This window comes from Trichomonas vaginalis, chromosome IV (genome assembly GCF_026262505.1).
Source record: "Trichomonas vaginalis G3 chromosome IV, whole genome shotgun sequence".
Taxonomy (NCBI): Eukaryota; Parabasalia; order Trichomonadida; family Trichomonadidae; genus Trichomonas; species Trichomonas vaginalis.
Genome location: NC_067206.1, coordinates 1,825,663 through 1,850,478, shown reverse-complemented (window position 1 = coordinate 1,850,478; position 24,816 = coordinate 1,825,663). Strand labels below are relative to the sequence as shown.

The 24,816-nt window shown below is 32.9% G+C and overlaps 6 protein-coding genes and 5 pseudogenes across 11 annotated transcripts, besides 8 other annotated features; 7 read left to right on the top strand and 4 right to left on the bottom strand.

Annotated features, from left to right (window-relative positions):
* Positions 1 to 9,080: part of a mobile genetic element that runs on past the window's edge.
* Positions 88 to 1,321, bottom strand: TVAGG3_0011420 (annotated as a pseudogene). Its single transcript has one exon. A coding segment is annotated over exon 1 (1,234 nt).
* On the bottom strand, positions 4,205 to 4,685 carry TVAGG3_0011410 (annotated as a pseudogene). The gene has a single exon. A coding segment is annotated over exon 1 (481 nt).
* On the bottom strand, positions 4,999 to 5,875 carry TVAGG3_0011400 (annotated as a pseudogene). Its single transcript has one exon. A coding segment is annotated over exon 1 (877 nt).
* TVAGG3_0011390 lies at positions 6,581 to 7,654 on the bottom strand (annotated as a pseudogene). The gene has a single exon. A coding segment is annotated over exon 1 (1,074 nt).
* Positions 8,984 to 9,080: a terminal%2Cinverted (terminal inverted repeat of Maverick-3 transposon ID:TVAGG3_0011380).
* Positions 9,081 to 9,685: 605 nt separating this feature from the next.
* Positions 9,686 to 10,222, top strand: TVAGG3_0011370 (transcription-initiator DNA-binding domain ibd family; the record flags this gene model as incomplete). The annotated part of the gene is made up of 1 exon (XM_001296841.1): positions 9,686 to 10,222. The coding sequence occupies one exon, from the start codon at positions 9,686 to 9,688 to the stop codon at positions 10,220 to 10,222; it is 537 nt and encodes a 178-aa protein (XP_001296842.1).
* A 1,917-nt stretch (positions 10,223 to 12,139) lies between these two features.
* Positions 12,140 to 12,177: a mobile genetic element.
* Positions 12,140 to 12,177: a terminal%2Cinverted (terminal inverted repeat of Banshee-A3 transposon ID:TVAGG3_0011360).
* A 577-nt stretch (positions 12,178 to 12,754) lies between these two features.
* Positions 12,755 to 12,791: a mobile genetic element.
* Positions 12,755 to 12,791: a terminal%2Cinverted (terminal inverted repeat of Banshee-A3 transposon ID:TVAGG3_0011350).
* Positions 12,792 to 16,425: 3,634 nt separating this feature from the next.
* Positions 16,426 to 16,524: a terminal%2Cinverted (terminal inverted repeat of Maverick-3 transposon ID:TVAGG3_0011170).
* Positions 16,426 to 24,816: part of a mobile genetic element that runs on past the window's edge.
* Positions 18,386 to 18,661, top strand: TVAGG3_0011340 (uncharacterized protein; the record flags this gene model as incomplete). The annotated part of the gene is made up of 1 exon (XM_051219909.1): positions 18,386 to 18,661. The coding sequence occupies one exon, from the start codon at positions 18,386 to 18,388 to the stop codon at positions 18,659 to 18,661; it is 276 nt and encodes a 91-aa protein (XP_051104895.1).
* On the top strand, positions 18,680 to 18,922 carry TVAGG3_0011330 (serine threonine-protein phosphatase family; the record flags this gene model as incomplete). Its single annotated transcript, XM_051219908.1, has 1 exon — positions 18,680 to 18,922. One exon carries the CDS (start codon positions 18,680 to 18,682, stop codon positions 18,920 to 18,922), a length of 243 nt encoding a protein of 80 aa, XP_051104894.1.
* On the top strand, positions 22,176 to 22,577 carry TVAGG3_0011320 (uncharacterized protein; the record flags this gene model as incomplete). Its single annotated transcript, XM_051219907.1, has 1 exon — positions 22,176 to 22,577. One exon carries the CDS (start codon positions 22,176 to 22,178, stop codon positions 22,575 to 22,577), a length of 402 nt encoding a protein of 133 aa, XP_051104893.1.
* TVAGG3_0011310 (uncharacterized protein) lies at positions 22,597 to 22,752 on the top strand (the record flags this gene model as incomplete). Its single annotated transcript, XM_051219906.1, has 1 exon — positions 22,597 to 22,752. One exon carries the CDS (start codon positions 22,597 to 22,599, stop codon positions 22,750 to 22,752), a length of 156 nt encoding a protein of 51 aa, XP_051104892.1.
* Positions 22,772 to 23,356, top strand: TVAGG3_0011300 (phage tail repeat-like family; the record flags this gene model as incomplete). The annotated part of the gene is made up of 1 exon (XM_051219905.1): positions 22,772 to 23,356. The coding sequence occupies one exon, from the start codon at positions 22,772 to 22,774 to the stop codon at positions 23,354 to 23,356; it is 585 nt and encodes a 194-aa protein (XP_051104891.1).
* On the top strand, positions 24,029 to 24,802 carry TVAGG3_0011290 (annotated as a pseudogene). The gene has a single exon. A coding segment is annotated over exon 1 (774 nt).

Below are 24,816 nucleotides of genomic sequence, written 5' to 3'. Positions count from 1 at the left end.
CTCATCTAACAAACAAGTTTCCCAACGGTCTTCTCCAACAAACTCAGCGTACATTTCAAATAAAATAAAAAAATATTTTTTTTAAATTTACTCAGAAAAATTTTTCTTTGTATATACGCCGTTCTGAACATCTAAAAGACTTTTGACATTTGCCAAGAATGTTCGTTTAGACGCTGTCATATAACCATACTCTTGGCAATATTGTTTATATTCATCGTACAATGACCTTTCATCTAAACACTCAAAGTTAGTCTCATCTATAAACAGTTCATATACACTCTTGTTTGCTTCTAACAATGTTTGTCTTTCTTCGGTATGTGGAATTTGTCTTGGATTGAACTTAGAAATATCTAATGTCATGAAATATGAGAACAAGTGGTTGTAAAGTTAGGTGTCAAAGTTTCTGCTAGTCGTCAAAATATTCTGTATCTTGCATATGAGAATCTGACGTTCTGACAACTACATATCTTCTGTCAGAACTTTCTAACTTCATCGGAACAGTATTGTTTGAAACCATAATGAAGTTTGCAACATTCTCACAAACTCTTGAGTCTTTATACTTTCTTTCAACAACGCCAACTTTGTCTGTTATAAGACTCTTCAAAGCATCTGAGTTCAAAACTTTTGTTGTATCTATACTTTGAAGTTCGTTACATACTATAAGTTTCATATTCTCTATTGAAGAGTTAAATTTACCGCAGATGTTTTCTAAGTTTGTCATATTCGGATTCGAATAGCCCTCTAACAGTTTTGCACAAAATATCTGTAAAGAAAGTATTCTTACCAGTTCCTTGTTTTCCAATTATAATGAGAGCAGTTTCATTTTTAGCACTTGGATGTTGTAAGATGTTTGCAAACCACATAAGATATACTCATAGACTCTTTCGTTTCCATTGCATATAATTTCTTTGACATGGTCTAACCAAGCTTCTATACATTTTCTTTCCATTCTACTTGTTCATATTTATATCCAGTGAAGATAGAATAGAAGTTTGGAGAAGGTGTATAGAACTTTATACCACGAACTGAAAAATCTCTAACTTTGACAATAAGATATCCCAAGCATCTAACATCTTCATACCAACTTGTACGACTTTTATTTTCTTAAGTTTCTGTCTACATTCTTGTTCTGAAACTATTGTCGCTCTTGGTTTGTTAAAGACAACATCCCATTCTTTCATGACATAACATTCTGGGGCAGAGTCGACATAAATGACTAAACGTTTTCAAATTCTCGACTGCTTTGTTATAGTCTCTAAATGGACACATATTTCTGAACGCTTTGGAAAGTCATAAAAATCTGAACGTCTATTCTGTACATTTTTATAAAATAAAAAAAAATATTTTTTTTATTCTTGAGCTATTTGTTGTTCTTGAGCTATATTTGTTGCATTTGTTGTTCTTGAGCTATTTGTGTGTTGAAGTTGTTCTTGTAATACAAATACTTTCAACCAGTTGCATCTTCCAATTCGAAACTTTCTGCCGTCATTGACAAATACATAGGACATAAAAGTTTTACAGGAAACAAAGTTTGCGTCAACTAAGGTTAAGTTTATGTTTGCTAAAGTGTTTGAGTTCACTAAAGCTGAAAAACTCTGCATTCGAATGAACAATAGGCAAACCAGCAGAGAAAGTGTTGTTTATACGCATGAGTATCTTTTGGTCATAGTAGTTTCTGTCGACATTCGAATAGCACTTTGAACCTAAGTTTGAAACAATATATAAAATAGGTGTACTTAAAGTCAATGGAACAGACAAACCTTGTATGACACCTTTTCCTGTGATAGGAAACTGTTGGTAGTAAAAACCAGATATAAGTTTTGTATTATAGCTCATATCGTTTATACTAAACTCGGTCGGACATCCAAACATAATGAAACCTGCTCTAGTTGCAGCACATGTTACATCCGTCCTTAAAGTATTAAATAAGTCAACAAACCTGTTGGTGGTATATCTGAGTAAGTATCTTCAAAAGAGTATTTTTTACCATTCACAACAACAAAGTCTTCTGGTGTCAAAGAGCAAAACAGGCTTTAGTCGTCATCGTGTTTAAGGTCAGTTTACAATATCGTCCTTGAGGACTTTGTAAGTTTTTGTTATAGAATTATATGACTCAGGGTTTTTAGTCGTAATAGTATAAACCACTATGTCTTCTGCCATTTACTTAGCAAGTAAATTTTAATGAAATGTTGTGGTCGTCAAAATATTTTTATGACGTCTGGGAAACTATATTTTAAGTTCAACGTTTCACCTCCTTTCATAACGTATATCTTGTCAATGACATTATATGAAACACCACAGCAAGCAATGTCGGGTTCTATTTCTTTGATGTTTATATCGTCTGCCTCTGTCAAAAGTTTCAATAGTTCTTTCAAAATTTCATGAGGTGCAATGACATATGAGTTCACTTTTACAGGGTTGTGTTCGACCAAGTTTAACATTATACCTAAAGCTTGACAAATCTTCTCCTGAGTTTTAAGTTTGTCTTTAAGTTGTTGGTAGTCATTTCGAATATCTGCAACAGAACTTAAGTCTCTGCTAACTTCAGGGTATGTTGGTTGTTCTTTTACAGGAACTATTGTTATACCATCTTGGTCTTCGTATGGTTTCCCCACTTCAACATCTCTTTCTTTGACATTGACAACAACACTTTGACTGTTTGTTTGAGTTGGTGAATTTAACTTCACATCTGCCACCGCCATTAAACCTTTTGAAACACTCACGCTTCTATTTTTCGGAAATGACATTTTACTTAGAATAAAAAGATGGACGTATTCGAGTATCTCTTCGAATTGAAGCAGAACAAAGTTTACACACACAAACAATACAAGTTCATTGACAGAGTAGTTCTTTACACAAACAATGGAAAATGTTATAGAATAGCAGTCTTTGCTGAACCAAAATATTTTCATAAAGCAAAGAAAGTTGGTATAACCGAGATGGTGAAAGTTCTTGACGTTGACAAAAATATAACAACAAAACTTACAGATATTTCTAAAGGAAAGTTTATAATACAATTTTATGTCAAAACTGGCGTACTGTCAATATTTGACGGAGAGAAGTCAGTTCAAGAACAACTTACTGACCTGCTGCCAAAATCTGCTCGATGGAAGCTGTCGTTATACCAATCTGAGGAGCCCCAGCAGGTTTCATCGAACGAATCTTCAAAAGAGCATCTTCCGTGAAAAGTGCTATTGGTTTTGTAAACTTCTTTGCTCTCAGTTCATCTGGACCGTCTCTGTCACCAGTATATTGTATTTGTACAGTACCAACAGTTGAAATACCACCCATAAGTCTTCTGAGTCAGCAAATGGAATGCCAAGCCAAAAGTTTGAACGGTCTCCATTTGTATATTGAGTGTTTTGAGCTCCTGTATGGGTCCATACTTTCACATATGGCATAATAGAACTTTGCATTTCAGGGTTAATGGTTGTTGTGAAGTTGTTGTTAAAGTTCATAGCATCTAATGTCAAGTTGTATGACCTCATATCCTCAACTGTAGAATATTCTTCTCTTGGATAGTATTTGCCATCTATGTTTATATGGTATTTAATACCAGGGTTGTAGAAACAAGAAATAGTCATTTATAGTTCGTCTGAACAGTACAAACATAGTATCTGCATGTTTCATTGCAGTTGTCAAAGCAATATCTGTTCTTGCACCTGGGTCAGCACTTTGGTTTCCCAACTTCACCTGCAAAGTCTTTGACAGATATTTGGTGTATAGGGAACATAAGTGGAACTGCAATATATTTGGCAGCTAAAGCATTTGAAATATCTGGGTCCAACATATAGACTGCAAGTCTGCTTTCTATTTCTTGCATTCAAACTTTTCGCATGTGAACTTAACTGGGTCCCAAGCAGTTCCAGCAGCATTGAAGTAGTAGTTTACTTCAGTGTTGAGTTTGAGAAACCAAAGTCTAAGTCAACTTTGTCTTTGCAAAATTCGGCGAATGACGTTTGATTTGCTCCCTTTACGTCTGTAAGAGTGAATGGGTCTTGTGTTGGTGCAATGACTAAGTTATTTTTGCTTGGAGTGAGTTCGATAGAAATTTTTCCTGCCCAGTTTGGCAAGTATCTTAAAAACCTGAAGATGAGGAAAGATGACAAAGGAACTCTAAGTTTCAATTTTACTTTGGTTACTGCTGCTGCATTTTGTCCAGAAAGGTTAACATAAACTCCTGGAACGTTAGGGTCAAGTCTTCTTATTTTCTCAATAGTTGCATACTGGTCTGTTTGTTCTCTAGCTTGTGGTTGTACTGAGTTTCTCAAAGCGAACCATTCATAGTTTGCCCATGTTACTGTTTGAACTAAGTCAGAGTTAGAATATATCTTATATCCCATGAAAACTTCTGGAGCATATTGGTATCCGACATAGAAAATTCCATTGCAACCTTTCTTGTCAGACAACTTGGCAGAAGGTTTTATTTCAATGTCTTGTTCCACGTATAAGAAAGAGTTGTCAATAGAAATAATATGAAACCTGTCGCAAGCAATATCTACTGTTGTTGAAGAACCTTCTCCAAACTCACCTACGTTTCCATAAGAAACAGCAGTTGTATATTCGTAAGTTCCAGGAACTATTTCTGACCTTCTAATGGCATTGTCGCATTCGTTATACCATTCGGAAACATTTCCATTCATAGCATCCAAAACTGTTGGCGTTATATTCTGAGCGGCGTACATTTCATATGAGTAAAATATAGAATAGTTGGATTTATATGTCATAATAGAACCCACTGGACCAAGCTTTACTTTCTTCCTGACTGAGTTTTTAACTCTTCTTTTTCCTTCATTGCCCTCTGCTTGAAGTTGTTGCATCTTTGCATTATGTTCATCTAGTATGTTGCAAATTTCCCATGTCCTTTTTGCCTTTTGGCTCTGGTCGCCCATCTCAGGTAACCTATATCCTAGAAAGAGTTTGTCATAGTCTGTATTTGAGTCTTCGCGTATTGTTTGCATGACTCTTTCCTGAGTTTCCGGTTCAAGCTCTTCAAACAGTGCCTGTCCATATGGAATATGCTCGTTTCCAAATATATGTTTTTGTAGCCATTCTGGTTTTCTTTCCATGTTACCAACTATATCTTTTGTGAATGGGAAAGCTTTTACCCAATCTTTCAGTCTTGCGTCGTTTATTTCTGTAGTTGGTTTTATTTTGTCAAGGAACATGTTTTTCAATACTAACATTTCATTTGGTACTGTCCATTTGAGTTTTCTTAAATATTCATCCCTTCTCGTTCATTGTCTGCAAAGTAAGTTTTTATGACATTTTGTAAACTTTCGTTTGCAAGGTCATGTACAATAGGTTCTCTTCCTTCTCCCTCCCTAACTTTCTTTCTAAACTCTTCACCAAATATACCATCTCTATGGTTCTGTGTAGTTCTTTGAGATAAATGTTCTAGAACGTCAGGTGTTATATTTCCATCAGCCATGTTCATTTCATACTGGTCCAAAATATCTGCATGTTTCATATCTTTCAATGGCATTAAAGCCGCGCTTAAAATACCAGCTATATCTGGTTCACCATTGACTTCCATTGCGTCTACAACTTCTTGGAATTGAGGTTGTAAGTTTATGAACCACCTATCCGGGTTAGCTTTATGACCCCATCTCATTGTAGTTCCATCGTCTGCAGAAACAAAAGTAGGTTTGTTTCCATCTTGGTTAGGTTCTGAATGAACTTTAAACAATGTTTCATTTCTATATGTTTTCTTGAAATTTAACCTTTTATTTTCACCGAGTTCATCCGAAGATTGAACGTTAAATGCTCGTAAGTAAAAAGGGTTGTTGTATTTGTGTACATTTTTTTTCAGTTCTTCCATTCTATGCTGGATATTTTCATCTGATGTTGGAGTCTTTTGTATGTCGGCAAACATTTTTCGATATTCTTCTACTATGTCAGCCGAATTTTTTTTAGACTCTTGAAATATTCCATATTCTCCGCATACTCTTGTTGAGGGTCAAGATTTTTCGCTGTTCCAAATCTTCATCTAGTTCTGTGAAGTTAGTTTCCAAAGGAAGGACTTGTTCGTTTCCTTCAGGCTCTTCTAGCTGTTGTTGCTGAACTATTTCTTCCATGTCTGGTTGTATCTGAACTTCTTCCTGTGGAGTTTCTTGTACCTCATCTGCTGGCATTTCATATATTCCGAGACCGTTTTCAACAATTTCCCTATCTACGTCATCCGCATTCATAAGCTTTTGTTCTTTCGTTCCGTCTCTATTTTTTACGCGTTTCATGACGAAAGTTGAATTGTCATTTAGCTCTGACATCAAATATCTCGGAGTAAATTCATCCATGTCATTTGGATGATATGCTATTAAATCATATCCCTTAGCGAGCTTGTATTTTCCAGGTTTGAGATTATATCCGTTTTGGTGCTGAGCCATAAAGCTAAATAGGTTCGGGTCAGTATTTCCATCCTTGAACTTTCTAATAGCTTCTTTATATCTGTCACTAAAGTCAACAGTATCTGGGAAACCACACTTTCTTTAAGCATTTTTAAGAATTCTTGGTTTCCTTGTTCTCTACTTCTTTTATGTCCTTGCTCTGTTTGTGGTTGTTGTTGTGCAGGGTTTTGAACTGTTGGTTGCTGTGCTGGTTGTTGTGTTGGTTGTTGTGCTGGTTGTGGAGGTGGTTGTTGTGCTGGTTGTTGTGCATGCCTGTGTCTGTGTCCATGTGACGATGTAAATGTTCTAGGTAGTCCTGGTGCAGGTGCTTCTCTTGGAGGGTTTGGTGGTATATAAGTTCCACCAGCTGGCACATATGTTCCATCTGCAGCGTAATGTCCTACCTGACTTTTCGTTTTTAAGAAAGCATTTACTAGGTCTGTTTTGGTCTGTTGTAACTCTTTTTCTTGACTTTTCACAACAGTTGCTCTAACGGCGTCATAGGCACTTTGAACTGCCTGTCTCGTTGCTGCATCTGTTATTTTCGTCATATTTTGTGCTACTTCTTTTAACTCTTTGTCGAAACCTTCAGACTTCAGTTTCTTTCCAGATGAGAAATCGTTCACTTGTTTCACCTTACTATGAAGAGCTTCGAAGGCGTTCTTAAAGTCAGCATTTGTTAAAACTTCATTTGAACTGTCTTCATCCGCTTGTATTTTTGTCCTTATTGACCCTATGAGTTGGGCTGCTTTAGCGTTGGCTTGGGCATCTAACCAGTCATTGTTAGCTTTTATATATTCTGCGCTTTTCATTGCCTTTTGCATAGCCGCGTCGTTATTTTTACTTTCTTGTGCTAAGTTTTCATACTGTACGGTTTGGTTTTGCAACTGTAAAAGTTTTTCTGCCTTTACAGTTGCTTCAACTTCTTTTTTATACTCATCGCTATCCATATATGTCTTCAGGGCTTTTTGTTTTATCTCTTCATCTTTCAGTACTTTATATTGAGTAGTATGGTTTTTCAAATTTATGACATCTTGTTCCATTTTTGCTACTTCTGCTGCTTTTTCTGACACTTTTTTTGCATATTCCTCTGTACTTAGTTCTTTCAGTTGTTCTTCTTTCTTCTTTTTCTCTACGTTTAACTCATTGAGTTTCTTTGTGTGTCTGTCATATTCTAGTTTCTTTTCGTTTTCACCTATTTGCTTCTGTATGTCTATGTTTGACTTTTTGACATCTGTTATTTGATTTTTGAGTGAACTCAAATTCATTTGACTTTGAGGGTTATAGGCTGTTCCGTCTGCAGCTCCACCATAGCCTGCCATTTTCGCTAAAAGTGCCGCTCTTAAACCTCCACTCTGTGCACCAACAACTCGGTTTAAAAGCATAGGATTGCTTGACATTTGTTGCAACATAGTGGGGTCATTCAGCATTTGTTGTTGCAACTGTTGTTGTGGTGTCAGTTTTACTATTGGATGTTTCAATGCTCTCTTCCTCTTACGTATATTCTTACGTAGCTTACGTGGCATTTTAAGTGAAGTTAAAAAGCGGCTTTTGACAGACGTTTTATTGTGACTTCTTCGTAAAGACTTTGTTGAGATTTCTTCGTAAATGAGTGTAAATGACCCAAAAATATATTTTAGGGTAGAAGGGTATATCTACCCCGTTTTCTACCCTCTTTTCTACCCTCTTGAATTTTCATGAATTTCTTCGTAAAGACTTTGTCAAGACTTCTTCGTAAAGACTTTGTTAAGACTTCTTCGTAAAGACTTTGTTGAGACTTCTTCGTAAAGACTTTGTTAAGACTTCTTCGTAAAGACTTTGTTGAGACTCTTCGTAAAGACTTTGTTGAGACTTCTTCGTAAAGACTTTGTCAAGACTTCATCGTAAAGACTTTGTTGAGATTTCTTCGTAAATGACCCTAGTAGTATATTTTTGGTGTAAATTTCATGAAAATTCAAGAGGGTAGAAATGAGGGTAGAAAACGGGGTAGATATACCCTTCTACCCTAAAATATATTTTTGGTGTAAATTTCATGAAAATTCAAGAGGGTAGAAATGAGGGTAGAAAACGGGGTAGATATACCCTTCTACCCTAAAATATATTTTTGGGTCATTTACACTCATGAACTTTCTTGTCTATGTTTTGTTAAGATTTCATCGTAAAGACTTTGTTGAGATTTCTTCGTAAAGACTTTGTCAAGACTTCATCGTAAATATTTTGTCAAGACTTCATCGTAAATGTTTTGTCAAGACTTCATCGTAAATGTTTTGTCAAGACTTCTTCGTAAATGTTTTGTTGAGATTTCTTCATAAAGACTTTGTCAAGACTTCTTCGTAAAGACTTTGTCAAGACTTCATCGTAAATGTTTTGTCAAGACTTCTTCGTAAATGTTTTGTTGAGATTTCTTCATAAAGACTTTGTCAAGACTTCTTCGTAAAGACTTTGTCAAGACTTCATCGTAAATGTTTTGTCAAGACTTCTTCGTAAATGTTTTGTTGAGATTTCTTCGTAAAGACTTTGTCAAGACTTCTTCGTAAAGACTTTGTCAAGACTTCATCGTAAATGTTTTGTCAAGACTTCATCGTAAATGTTTTGTCAAGACTTCATTTATACTCATTCATCCTCAGGGCTAGAAGGCACGAAGTGCCTGGAAGCCCCACTACCTTTTTTTTTTTTTTTTTTTTTTTTTTTTTTTTTTTTGATCCTCGTATATTAAATTAATTAGGGATATAATTTATTTCCGATATTCTTCCACCGATATCAAAATTTATCTATCTTTCTTTATATATATGTTACAATATCTGTTAAAATACAAAATGCATATTATCAATATTTTCAAACAAAAATAAAATAGCCGCAAATATTGAAATTCAATATCTTTTCAAATATTTTTTGTTAATTTAATGCATAAGATGTTTTCACTAATATTATTCTTCTTTTAAAAAATACTTTCAATTTTTGTGTAATATTCAAAAATTCATTTTTATCAGGCTATCAAAACACATTATCTATATATTTCAATTTATTTTTGAATTTGTATTCAATCTATAACTCTCACAATATATGTGCTCAGACAAAACATTCTTCGAATTCTATCAATCTTCTAGCTACAGCATTTTTGAAATTGTGCAAATTCAATACCATCTCAAAAATTCAAATCAATTCAAAATGATAGGTCTATTTTTCTTTTCGAATATTCTCTATTTAGTATATCGGTCTAAATGGTCACTACGTTGTTTCAATAATATTCAAAACTCATGTTTTTCTGATACCCGCAGAATTCATTTTTCATTATTACAATGAACTATAATGCACCACTCTCTCCAATTGATCACAAACAACTCAAATCACTCAAGGAGCTTCTTATTGGAGAAGTTTTAAAGACCAAAAGAGGTATTAACACAGTAGTTTTTTCAAAAAAATTAGAATTGCTCAAAGATTTTTGTATTCAAGGAAGCTCTGATGACATCAAAAGGTGCATTGCTTGCGGGATAATTTGGATTCCTAATGGTGTTTTTATCTGCGTTCAGAGATTAAGCCAATTACTTGGGAAGTGCAAATCCTCTGTTAATGGCTCTTTCCGTGCCCTTGGGTATATGAATATAAACTCCCAGAAAATAGTTTCAAAGCACCTTTCTGACATTTTGAACACTTACCAGTATAAGGGATTGGATCTCAAAGAATGGTCAGTTAGAATAAATATGAACAGACAAGAACCTCAAGTTTACATGATGGCCGATCCAATCGAGAAAATAGTTCCTGAGTCAAACGACTTCTGGGATATCATTGATTCCCCAGAGTTTGATTATGCGAATTTTACTTCTTTTAATTTTTAATTTTTTCCTGTTCTAAATTGTTCATTTCTATTTGTTATAAATTTTAAATTTTTTTTAATTCAGATATTTATTCTGATCTTCTTTCAAAAAAAAAATACAAAAGCGATGTAAGTGGTGCTTGTCTCTAAAGCCGTTAGAGGTAACTTTGAATGTTGCCCTTATTGTATGTGGACATTGTGATATGTGGCTTTCTATTACACATCATGCGTATAACATGCACTGGATAGCAAAAGTTAAATATGAGCAGGCAAGAGCCTCGAGATTTTTTTTTCCATAAAAATTTTTTTAATTTCAAACAAAGATCTTCAAATAATCTAGCAACAATATCCATGCAAACAATACAGGAAGGAAAAGTATCATTGTCCAAAATATCATTTGTGTTGCTGTTTCTGATCCATCTCCATTATTTTCGGCCATAAAATAGCATGAAAAAACGCATGGCAAGGTTGTCATTAACAAACAGCATCTGCAAATTGCAGATTCCAAATGGAATAGCCATGCCATTAAGCCGTTTATCATAGGGAATATAAAAAACTCCAATAAAATACTAAAAATAAAACGTTTCCAATTTCGAATCAGTATATTATGACTTGCAACAAATCCTCCAATACAAAATAACGTTACACAAAGAACTCCATCAGCACCTATCTTTACAATTCTTGCAAAATATGTAGGGACACCTTTTCCAACAACAGAGAAAATTAAACCAGTAATCATTGACAAATTAATAGGTGATGTAAATATATTCCATAAGATACCAGTAAAAAATGTAGATTTTATACTTTCTCTTGGCTCATGGTTCGAGTCATGAAATTTATTGATTAAATAATGATTAAAAAGTCCGGCCTCAAGGAAATACATTGGTGCAATAATTGTTTCATTGCATAATATCATCATCGATACGAAAATAAGATTATCCTTTCCCCAAAGTGCTCTAAAGATTGGTATTCCTATTGTGATGTAATTCACATACGTTGCAGGCATAAGAGTTGAAATGAAAATCTGTCCCTCATTAATAGATGGGAATAAGAACATTATCGAGAACAATAAATGCATAATAACGTGTGAAATAGATAGAATTATGAATGGATACATGTTGTAACCGCTGAATGTTTTGTAAGCAGGAAATTTGAATAAAAGAACAAAGAGAAATGATTGAAAATTATATTTATTCAGCATTGGAATCTTTTTCCATGGATAAAGATTGCTTTTTACACATATAAATCCCAATATCATTGATGTTACAAGTGATGAACCTACACATGCAATATGATTCAAGTCGTAAGCCATTATGAATGATAAGAAAACCTTTATCAAAAAATCTCTGAAAAAGTCAGTTAGATGCTTCTCAATATTTTTTTCAATTTACGATTCTCAATTTGCCATAACTACATTGGGAAACTAGTCAAATTGAATATTCTAATGATTTGCTTATCCGGATACAAATTTTCAAAGATATCATGGCCGCATTTTAAATTAAATTGACTTAATTCTCACTTCAATAAAGTTAACAATTTCTAATTTTCGTAAATTTATAAAAAACGATGCTAATTGTGATGTTTTTCAATTTTTGTGGAGGCATTCATTGAAATTGATAGACGATTTGAATGTTGTGATTAATCAAATCATCAATGTTTTATAACAAAATGAGTATATTTGAATAATCTATCAATTACTTAAGAAATCAATTTTTGAGAAGATATTGAAGATATTTTTTTAGATAAATTCGATTTTAAGTTATAAAAATGATTTGATTAAGGATGTCAATTCGGAAAATTGTTTTCATTTTAGGAGAATATAATTTTCCTTTTGGAAAATTTAAAAAGTGAGACGCGCAGGATTCGAACTTTTTAAAAGTTGATTTAAATATATTCTAGTGTGATTTCTAAGGATAATATCATATTTAAAATAAGAATATGTTGTAAACAGAAATTCATCAAAAGTGACACCTCAGAAAAGCTAAAATATTGAATTTTTGGAACTTTTGATAGAGCACGTTTTTAAATATTAATTAAAGTAAATGTATATTTTGTAAAGATTCTTTTTAATAAAAAAGCAAAATTTTGAAGAAGAACACAAAATCTTCTGAAAAATAATATCACATAAACTCATATTATTTTCTAATATATAACTATTTTATATAAAAATCAAATTCAATGATCTGAAAAGCGAAGGATAAACCTCAAAATTTACGAATATAATGAGTGGGAATATAATGCTTATCTATCATAAAACCATATGAAATATCAATTTTTGCTTTACGCCTATTCCCACTCATTATATTCGTAAATTTTGAGGTTTATCCTTCGCTTTTCAGATCATTGAATTTGATTTTTATATCAAATAGTTATATATTAGAAAATAATATGAGTTTATGTGATATTATTTTTCAGAAGATTTCATTCTATATGCCTATGAAAAGTACTCTCAAAACTAACTTTTTCCTAATTATAATTAAATCTAGAATATTGTATTATGCTTAGTATTATTTCATTTTTCTCATTCAATTTAGAATTTACAAATGTCAAAAAATTGAGAGCTGTCACTTTTGATGAATTTCTGTTTATTACAAATATACTAGTTTGGGTGGTATAATTTTTTCGATAAATTTGAGAATATGTACGTTTAGGGCATCAAAAGTGTCAATTCGCTCAGCGAAAGCTGAGCTAGCTTCGTTCTCGAAAGAATAGGGAAGGAGTGAAAGAGAGTGATACAGATGTTGACACATTCATATCATTTCAACAAATTTTGATCAAATTGAAATTCAATAAAATTCAATTCAATTCATATCCTTCAGTCAGTACATTGATATCCTTCTGCATCACAATGATAACTCGGGCATCAATAGTTCTACAACTAACTCAGAAAAAACAAGATTATTACTTCCAGCTTACAGCTTTTAAAAAGTTTCGATGATAAAAATCACTCTACTCTTGTTTATCGATATGTTGTGATAGTAGGTAAACGTATTCTTATCGATATTAATAAAAATATTTTTACGAAAATCTGAACCAATTACAGAGTTATTCATAAAGTTTATGATAACTGTAATTACTTCATCTTTGTTTTATATTTGAATAAACAATTTAATTTAATTTAATTTGCATAATTTTTTTTAGTTGAAAAACAGGAAACTTATTTGAGTTTGTATTATTTTTTATCGTTCAATTCATTGTATCAGTGAGTGATCCAGATATTTAAGATATTTAGAAAAAATTTATTAATTTGATTAACAAATTTTAATCAAAATAGCAAAAATCTATTTGATAGCTGTAAGCAAACAATAACTTTTATTTCAAGCAAAATCACTTATTTTCATCTAAAAGTATAAAATTGTCAATTTTATGAGAATAAATTTAAAATCTCATGAAATATAAAGAAGAGTAATATTTTTCAATTTTCTTTTTTTCTTTGTCTCAAATATTTTCTGTTGGGAATTTTCTTGTTATCAAAAAATAATTTTAATATTTGTTTATTTCATTACATACAATAAAATTTTAAAAACTCTATTTCTTCACAAGAAAATTTTTTTCCTTCATATGAAGAAACATTTTGTTCTCCATTTGATGCTGAGTCTAAATCTTGATTTTTGAATTTTCTTCTTTCCAAATTAGAAGTTTAATTCAAATTTTCAATAGTTTATATATTTTCTCAAACCGTCTTAGATTTTCTTACTTTTTGGGGATTTTCTCTCAAAATATACAAAAATAGTAATACCAATACATGTGTCTAATATACTTTAAAACCATCGTGATAAAATTCAAAAACGAAGAGATCTTCTCTCCAAATTTTTTTCAAAATCAAAAAAATGAGATAAAAAAATACGTTTGGAAATTCATTTTTAGCATTTTAGGAATTTTCTCACTTTTCTTCCAAATTGACATCCTTAATTTGATTTTATATGTACTCTGCTTGCAACATAAAATTAGAATTTTAAGACGAACTTCGGAGTTATAAAAAATTATGATTTCAATTGGAAAAGTGACAATTACAAATGAATTCTATTATTAGTTATTCACCAATGTATCCTTTTGTGAAAGAGAATTATTTTGTGAAGGCGTTCAAATACATTTTTCAATGATTTCACTTAATACATTTGTTTAATATAATGTTTTATTATCATTTCCTGATGTTCATTATTAAACATTGATTTCTTTTTGAATATATAGAATTTGAAAATTGATAAGAAATTTGGCTTAATTTCTATACTCAGTGTACCCGGACTGATTAAGTGTCTATCTGTTTTTTGGCTATTGTATCATTATTTTGGATATAATATTTCAACATACTAACCTTGTTTTTATTCCTCAAAATTTCATCAGTCAGAATTTTTTAATTAATTATTATAATATCGTTTTTTCTTAACTGCAGCCAAAATGCTACATTATCAATTGTGTCCAATCTTATTCTTGAGAAAAAAATATAACAATTTAACTATTCCAAAGTAAATAGAGTTAGTATCTATGAATTTTTGAATAAATTACTATCAATATCTGTTCTGGATTGTCAAAACGTGGTTAATACAATACTATCAAATATAATACATTGCACGATCTGACAGCAGAAATCGAATCAGCGGAGCCAGAAGAATCAGATTACGTGTGGAAAATAGGTTTTGAACGCTTAGATAGGGCTAAAATGAGACTTTATGAGATGTGTTGTATAATTATAGTTTTTGCGATAATGTGTCATGAGATCAGAATATGAAGAGAGTAAATATGTATTATTGTCACAGGTTTATATGTGGGGATAGCTCGATAGAGTCTCTAAAAGAGATTAGTACGTGAGTAAGGCGATTTAATAAACAAAAGAAAGAAATAATTAAATTTTTTTTTTAACTTCGAAAAGATTGTATGAAAGTGTCTTTGATTGTAAGATACATTTAGATTGACAAGAGTGTATTGTGCACTCTTGTCGGTCAAACTTCCGCATTCAAGTTATGAATGCGGAAGAGTGTCTCATTCTGGGAGACATGCAGTGACAATGTCTCCGGAATGAGACATGCAGACCGACAAGAGTGCACAATACACTCTGTCGGTCAAAGTTTTGCAACCACATTCTGATTGCAGAAGATTGTCTCATTCTGGGAGACATGCAGTGACAATGTCTCCCGGAATGAGACATGCAGACCGACAAGAGTGCACCATACACGTTTGTCGGTCAAACTTCCGCATTCAAGTTATGAATGCGGAAGAGTGTCTCATTCTGGGAGACATGCAGTGACAATGTCTCCCGGAATGAGACATGCAGACCGACAAGAGTGCACAATACACTCTTGTCGGTCAAACTTCCTAATACAAAATTTGATTCCCTTATTATCTTTCTTAACAAAACTTAAGATTTCAATAATACATACATGAAAACATTCATTTACTACATTCACACTGTTATTCCTTTCTATAAATTAACTCATTTAATAGAATCTTGTTTTTATTCTTATTATTTTCTCATAATACTTCTAATTCCTCTATTTTCTTCCACATAAAATTTAATTTTGTAATGCTATCATATACACTTAATGTTTTCAAATTTCAGATTTAAATTTAATCTTTATTTTCATCATCATTTATAATCTTGTTCCTATATAAAGTTATAATAAATTATCGTCAGATTCTAATATTTATGATTCTTACTACTCAATTCAATATAATTATGTTAGTCACTCATATTCAGGAGAATAATTTAAAATCTATAGCTCATATTTTGATAGTTATATATTTAGATGATATATATTGCAATTCCGGTTTCAACACGATCAAATGCCAAACCAAGACAAAATATATATGAATTTTCAAAATATCGATTTACATTAGAATCTATATCTAATTTTATCAATACACAAGTAGGGAATGTTCAATACATCTTTGAGCAACGTGAATAGCACAATTTATAGGATTATTTGTTGATTATATAAAATATAAGCCAAATCGAATCTGCTGTATAGTACTTTAGTTTATCATTGAATGTTAAATGTGTTCAGATAAATATTTGAGTCAGATATCGCATTTTCTAATTTCAAAATTTATCTCATGAAGTTAGAATTTATTTGATCATACAACATCATGTTAGTCAAACTAGAGTTCAATGGCGATTCTTAAAATGGAACAAATGCTTGTTTTATCAAAATGTTAAAATATTAATCTAAAAAACTTAATATCTAACCTAGAATCGGAAATATAGGGTAATTTAGAATATTCTTAAAAAAAAAAAAAAAAAAAAAAAAAAAAAAAAAAGGTAGTGGGGCTTCCAGGCACTTCGTGCCTTCTAGCCCTGAAGATGTTTAGTATAAATGAAGTTCTTATATACGGGTCTTCCAGGAGCTTTTCACAAATTATATATGTTTTCATGTTTTGTCAAGATTTCATCGTAAAGACTTTGTCAAGATTTCATCGTAAAGACTTTGTCAAGATTTCATCGTAAAGACTTTGTCAAGATTTCATCGTAAAGACTTTGTCAAAACTTCATCGTAAAGACTTTGTCAAAACTTCATCGTAAAATCAGACAAAAATAATGTTTAGGGTAGAAGGTTAGATATAACCTCTTTTCTAACCTCTTTTCTACCCTCTTGAATTTGTCAAGATTTCTTCGTAAATGTTTTGTCAAGACTTCTTCGTAAATGTTTTGTCAAGACTTCTTCGTAAATGTTTTGTCAAGACTTCTTCGTAAATGTTTTGTCAAGACTTCTTCGTAAAATCAGACAAAAATAATGTTTAGGGTAGAAGGTTAGATATAACCTCTTTTCTAACCTCTTTTCTACCCTCTTGAATTTTCATGAAATTTACACCAAAAATATACTACTAGGGTCATTTACGAAGAAATCTCAACAAAGTCTTTCGATGAAATCTCAACAAAACATAGACAAGAAAGTTCATGAGAAATTAGATGAAGAAGTCTTAACAAAGTCTTTACGAAGAAATTCATGAAAATTCAAGAGGGTAGAAAAGAGGTTAGAAAAGAGGTTATATCTAACCTTCTACCCTAAAATATATTTTTGGGTCATTTACACTCATTTACGAAGAAATCTCAACAAAGTCTTTACGAAGAAGTCACAATAAAACATCTGTCAAAAACCGCTTTTCTGTCACTTTTCAGGGAAAAAACATTTTTATTATATATAAAATGAATTTTACAAAACCACCGTTACCCTTCTTTGGAAATAAGAGTAGATGTAAAGATATTCTATTGAGAGAACTTAAGAAACTACCGAATGGTCTAACATTTGTAGACTTGTTCGGTGGAAGTTTCTATATATCTCATTTGTGCCATACAATATTCCCTGACTCAAAGATTATATGCAATGACTTCGACAACTATATGAACCGTCTCAAACATATACCAGACACAAACAATATTTGAGTGAGTTGAAAGAAAAGATACCTATAGGTAAGATGGAACGTATACCATTAGATAAGAAAAATACTGTCAGAGAGGTTTTGAAAAAGGCAGAGTATATTGACTGGGATAGTATATCTGCTAGACTATTATATAGTGGTGCTATAAGAGTTCATGACATTGAAACACTTATGTCAAAAGTTTTATATCTTAACTATACAAATGTTTTCAAAGAGGACATAGAAAAATATATTGAGGGTATAGAGTTTGTGAGATGTCATTGGACAGAGTTGTATGAAAAATATAAAGACAAGGAAAATGTTTTCTTTATAGTGGACCCGCCGTTCTTTAACACATGGGATTTTCAATACCAAGTAGACTGGACTTTGAGAGACTCTTTAGAAACTTTAGACGTTTTACATAACCATCCATGCTTTTACTTTACATCCGATAAAAGTGGTTTGGAAAGTGTCATGAGATGGTTAGAGGACATACATGACTATGAGTTTAGATACGATAAGATAGAATATGAGAGAGGTCCTATAAACTGGAGAAAGTGTCATAACAAAGAAATTTTACTAGTAAGTAAATGTGGTTTGAAATAGGACTACTTGTTTTAGGTTTTTTCCATTGTGTCATTTACTTATTTGACGTGGCAGAAAGATATAGAGAATATGAAGATGAACCAATGCCTGCAAATGTTCAGTATATGTACTCGTAAGAGATATTTTTATCTAATATTAAATGGACGCACAGAACTTAGCGAATGCACAGCAACCTGGACAACCAAACCCAGAGAATATTCCAAATGAAGTTAGAATACAAACTGCAATGGCAAACTATGGTCAAGTGCCAACAGATGTACAAATGCAAACTGCCATGTCAAATGACGCTGCGTTAGGTTTGCCACCATGGTATGCAAATATGAGATGGAAAGAGTTTTATACAAACCCCGAAGTGGGATATAAACAACTCTATGCAGATGACGCGAACACAGGAGTTGACCCAGAGTATGTTTTCTACCAGAGGAGAAATAGAATGTATGAGCTCCAGTTAAAAAATGCTATGGAACTCAACAGGAAACGTAAGAGACTAGGCGGACATTAGATTTTTACATATAGTAAAATGGGTTTCTTCAGTAGTATTGGAAACTTCTTTCGAAATGTTGGAAGAGGTATATGGAATGGAATAAAAACCGTAGGAAGAGGAATTTGGAACGGAGTCAAAAATATTGGTAAAAGAGTAGGTCAGTTCGTTGGTATTATACCTAAAGACCCTGAACCAGAAGAACAAGCTCCTGTTATACAACAGCCTGAACCTGCACCACAGTCTAGTTGGCAACCAAATCCAACACCTCAACCGTATTAAAATTATATTTTTACCGTTCGATAGTAGTTGTATATGAAACTAAGTTCTAAGTAAAACGCGTGGTATAATGGAATTATTCTCTTTCTTCCATCTGTAGTAAACCATACTTGAAAGTCTGAAATACTTCCACTCGGCGGTTCATATAGCTTTGTAGGTTTTTTCGTAAAAGTCATTTGCCAAGCATAAAAAAGAGTTTTGTGCACCAGAAAATGAAGCATGAACTATAATAGCATCTGAGTCGAAAACATTTTCATATGTTCCATTAGGGTTTTCGACTTCATAATAGTCCGGGTGTACTGGATACCATGCAGGCTGATTTACATCCTCAAAAATCTATGCCATGCCAATTGTTATATTTTGTAGAAATATAAACGTTTTCTCCAAGGTCTTCTATTTTATTGATTTTAACAGTTGCATTTTTCCTGTCATATATAATATCGAGATGGTACTCTCCTTCGTCAATGTTGTACTGTTTTGCATATTCGAGATAGATATCGTTTATTTTTTCTTGAAAAGCTTGAAGAGTTGTTTCTAAGTTTACAAGCAAATTCACTTGTAAAAGTTTTCCCTGTTCAAATTTCTCATACGTACGTTTTTCTTTGTTATAGTATCGAACTTCAAAAGCGACCGTAAATGGGAAAACCATGTATGGCTTCTGAAATGAACTTCATTCTACGAAAGCCAATAGCTTTTGTGACGGATGGGTCTCTTAGCCATCTCAATGGGTAGTCAAACGATAGCCTTCATGCTTTACGGTCTCTGTCTCAAACTTTTGACCAACATTCGTAAAAAGTTCATCTAATGGTTTAGTTGTAGCAACTCTTGAATTTTCTTTTTCTATTGAAAGCATATTTTATCTAGAATAAAAATGTCGAAAGAAACAGCGTCTATGAGAGAAATAAAACACAACCGACAACTCATTTTGCAAGCTCTAAATAAGAACACAACAAACTTTTCAAACTATTCTAAGATATCTGAGTCATTGAAAGAAGGAAACTTAAAACTGACATTAAACCCAATGACAGATGAGTTTCTATTTCAAGACAATAAGAACCATACTGTTTGTATAAATCCAACAAAAGGAACTTTAAACGAGAAACCTATAGATGAACTTCTTTTGAAAGCAGATGTTGACAACAAAGCTGACAAAGAGTATGTCATTGAAAAAGTTCAAGAAGAACATGACAGAGCAGATGCAACATATGCAACGAAAGAAACATACTCATCCTGAACTAGCGGACAAAACATATGTTGACAATAAAATGTCAAGTGAAGTGACAAGAGCTGAAAACGAATATTCTAAAAAGACTCATATACATACCATTGCAAATATTACAAACTTACAAGAAACCTTAAACAGGAAAAGTGACGTTGGACATACACATACCATTGCAAATATTACAAACTTACAAGAAACCTTAAACAGGAAAAGTGACGTTGGACATACACATACCATTGCAAATATTACAAACTTACAAGAAACCTTAAACAGGAAAAGTGACGTTGGACATACACACGATTTCTTCGCAACTGTTGGTATAGAAAATATTGCAGGAACGGTTGAAGAACCTGATGGAACTGGTGGGGATGCATTGTATTGGAAACCTCCTAACTTTCCACAAGGTTTAACATCGGATGAAGACATAACGACGATGAAATACACTAGATGTAGAAATGTTTTTGTCATGGAGGATGAAAACAAAGTTAAATTCACTGCTCAAGATTATATGACAACAAAGCTGACAAAACATATGTTAACGATGAGTTAGATAAGAAAGCTGACAAAACATATGTTAACGATGAGTTAGATAAAAAAGCTGACAAAACAGAGCTTCAAACGTTAAAGACAGAAATACTTCAAACACTATATCCTATAGGTTCTATTTATACGTCAATGAACTCTACCAGACCAGAAGTAGTACTTGGTTTTGGAACTTGGACTCAAATAGTCGACAGGTTTTTGTATTGTGCAAACTCTTCAAAGGAAACAGGTGGAAGTAAAACGATTTCAGGTGAAAATTTACCTGCACACAGTCACTACATAGATTTAAGTACATCTCAAGCAGGTTGGCATAAGCATAGATATTGGGATTGGTCAGCAATGATAAAAGGTAAAGGATATGATGTTAAAGACAACGTTAAGTTTGCTATAGATTGTTACTGGAGTAACAGGGAGAGAGGAAACCATACACATCGCGTTTCAGGATATACGCAAACAACGGGACAAAGTAAAGACTACATGCCACCTTACATGACAGTTTACGCATGGTATAGAAATGCTTAGTCGTCATTTTCAACTTCTTTAGCATATTCGTCAGGAGTTGTCTTATATTTGTTAGGAACTGTCTTTGAAAGTATACCACCTTGAACTTTGACAAGTTTGAAACGAGGTCTGACAATAGTAGTTTTATCTTCTGCTTGCAGTCTGTACATTTTGCCATGTTTGCCTAAAACTTCATAATATTCTCTTGTATACTTTCTTCTATTTTTACGAACACGAATGTGAGTACCTGTAGGGTTCCCATTGTTGTCATAGTCAATAGTATTTTCATATGGGTCGCGTTTAGGTATTTCTATTTTTACTTTGTCGCCTTTCTTAAGTTTGAAGCCTGGCATTCTTTCTTGTTTTCTCTTTTGACTAAACTATTAAATATATAGTCTTTCTCTAAGTCAGGGTTGTTTTTCATTTCTTCAGGGGAATGGTTTCCCAAACCTTTTTGTTTACGGCTATTGTAAATATTTAAAACTTGTCTCATCTTTGCCATGGAGAAGTGCCTATACTTGTCGTCATATGACATTTCATCTACCTCACCACCTTGTGGTTGATTTAAGTCTCTTAAGATTTTTATACAACTGTCAATGACACCAAGAGCAGAATGGTTTTGGTCGACAATGAAATATTGGTTTACATTTTTTGAACGCAGATAGTTTTTTACATCTGATTTGAAAGAACTTTCACAGTCAGATGTCAGTTTTGTTGGATGGTATTTGTCAACGAATATTGTCAAAGCAGTTTTTCACATCTAAAATATTTTTGGACTGTAATGGTATGGCTTCACAGTATCTTGTGTTTTGACCAACAAATATTAGCCAGTATGGTGGTCCATCTTCTCTATACCTCGGAATGTTTTCCAAGATATCCATAAACCAAGCATTTGGTGTTGAACTAAAGATTTTTACCATGAGTGCTTTCTTTGTCGCTTTAGAAACATAGGGGTCCTTGTTTGGATTCGTCATTTTTACCCTATAAGAAATGGGTTTATTTGGCGCATTAGCAGGAGTTGCATCCAGATTTTTGCCCGCAGTGGGAACAATAGCCAGAGGTGTATTTGGAGTTGGAAGGAAGATTTTGAGTACATTAGGTATACTGAAAGAGAAAGCACAACCTATTATACAAACTGTACAGAAAGGTTGGGAGGTAGCACGAGATGCAGCAAATCTTATTCCAAATCCTGAAACAAGAGGAAAAGTTCAAGGATGGATGGACAATGTAGGAAGAGAAGCAGGAAACTACTATAACAAAGCAAATGACTACTATAACCAAGCAGGACACTATATGGACCAAGGTGAAAGATTCTTTAACAGAGGATATAACCATGCACAACAGTGGGTAAACAACAACCAACCTCAACCGCCTCAAACGTGGGGAATGTAAATTTTTTTACTGAGATGAAATGAACAATACAGCATTGAGACAAATGGGTTCAAGATGGATTTGTCGACTTCCAGTAGTTACACAACCACGTGTTTGTCAAGTCCTCCCTATACCTCAGGAAGTTTTAGACCGACTTAAAAAACCTAAACAACCAGTTGAAAACAAACCAAACTAAAATTTTTTACTGAGATGAAATGACGGAAGAAGTTGAAACGGTAGATTTGACACCACAAACAAAAAGTTCAGAACCATTGTCAAAACCTGTCAAAGAACTTACAGATGAAGAGAAAAATTCAATAATAGAAAGTGCCAGGTCTGGAAATACAAACCCTAACTACAAAGTCACTTTTCATAGAAATGGAACGGCTAGTATCTCAAAAAAGAAACAGACTCTCACAAATAAAATATTGAAGTCTGAAGGAGTTTATGAGACAACAGATGGGAAGGTATTCTTCACTGACCAACAGTTCATTATAGAACATCTCATTGACTTAGAGTCGAAATATTCTAAACTTTACAACAAACACAAAAAGTTGAAAGGAAAACAAAAACAAATGGCATATGATATTTATGAAGATACTAACGACACAACCATACCTGCAAGTGAGGTAAAGTCAGAGGAACCGAAAAGTGACGAAAAACAGATAGAAGAAGGTGAGCCAAAAACTGAAGATAAACCAAAACCAAAGGTTAGTTTTCAAACTAAACCAAGTCAACCTTCATTAGCTGGTATGGGTTGGCGTCAAAGGCTTCTGGTAGCGGGAGGTTATGTTAAGTAAAGTAAAAACATATATTTTTAAAAAAAATATTTTTTTATTTTATTTGAAATGTACGCTGAGTTTGTTGGAGAAGACCGTTGGGAAACTTGTTTGTTAGATGAGAAATATGAAATTCACTGTTGTGAGTCATTTGAAGTCAGAAACAAAAAGACAAAAAGAGTTTTAAGCGGATGGGAGCGAAATGACGGATATGCTCTTATGGATATGAGTGGAAAAAACTATTTTAAACATATTGTCATTGCAACTCATTTTATACCGAACCCTAACAATTTACCTTTTGTAGACCATATAAACCATATAAGAAATGACAATAGACTTGAAAACTTACGCTGGGTCACTTGTTCTGAAAACAATAAGAACAAAGGCAAATTTCGAGATATTGTATTCGAATTTGTCGACGAACTAGAAGATGAAGCAATTGAAATTACAGACTATGGCAAGCATACGTTTGAGTTTTACTACTATAGCGAAGAACAGGACTCTTTCTACTTTTATACCGGCGTAAACTATAGAAAATTACAAGTATGTTTTACTAAGGCAGGCTATGCTTATGTATACGCTAGAGATACAGATGGAAAATGCGTTAAAATATATCTTAACAAATTCAAGAAGCTATATGGCATACTATTTTAAAACATTTATTTTAAAACAGTATATTTTTACATATATTAAATGTTTCAGGTTGAAAAACAAAGAACAAAAGCAGCAGATACAAAACCGTTAGACTATATCTTCACAAACGCCGGTATGACTATTTCAGATGAAGAAATTTCATCCGGTGCTTACAGGTTTGACTTTCCAATTCGTTGGCTTCAAAGTCCTTCAGATGCAAAGGCAATAGGATTTAGAAGAGTTTTGTTTTCAAAAAGAACTAACGCGTTTATGTTTGCGGTATATTTTCATGGGCGGTATAGAGGTCATGATGGTCTACTAGACAAATTTGATGAAATGAGAATCTTTACAGTTCGTTCAGACGAAAGTCTTGAGAAGACTCTAAATGACTTTCAAACTCAAATAAACAAATATTATTGGGAATTTCAAGAAAAATACGACTCTTTACTAAATGGAACATACTATCTGAAACTAGAATATGACAAGATGAACTCCACAGTTTCATTTCAAAGGATTGAAAATAACCCTCCAAGAGATACACAGTTTTTATTTTGGCAAGTAGACAAACGTTCTTGGGCACAATTTCTTCGGTTACTAAACCAGAACGAACCATTACCACCTGACGGTCCGTTCTGGTTTATACGCCCACCAACGGATTTGACAGTTTATAGAAACGTGTTTGACCCTCAAAATGTCATGTGTCATGCAAGTTTCAGTTCAAGCAACAATAGTTTTCTATGTATTGGTAAGGACTTTTATGACTTTGCTTCTAAATTCTACGAACCACCTAGTAACAGTTTCTCTGACTTTCAAGTTTGGTTCACAACAAATGGTGTGCAACATATTGT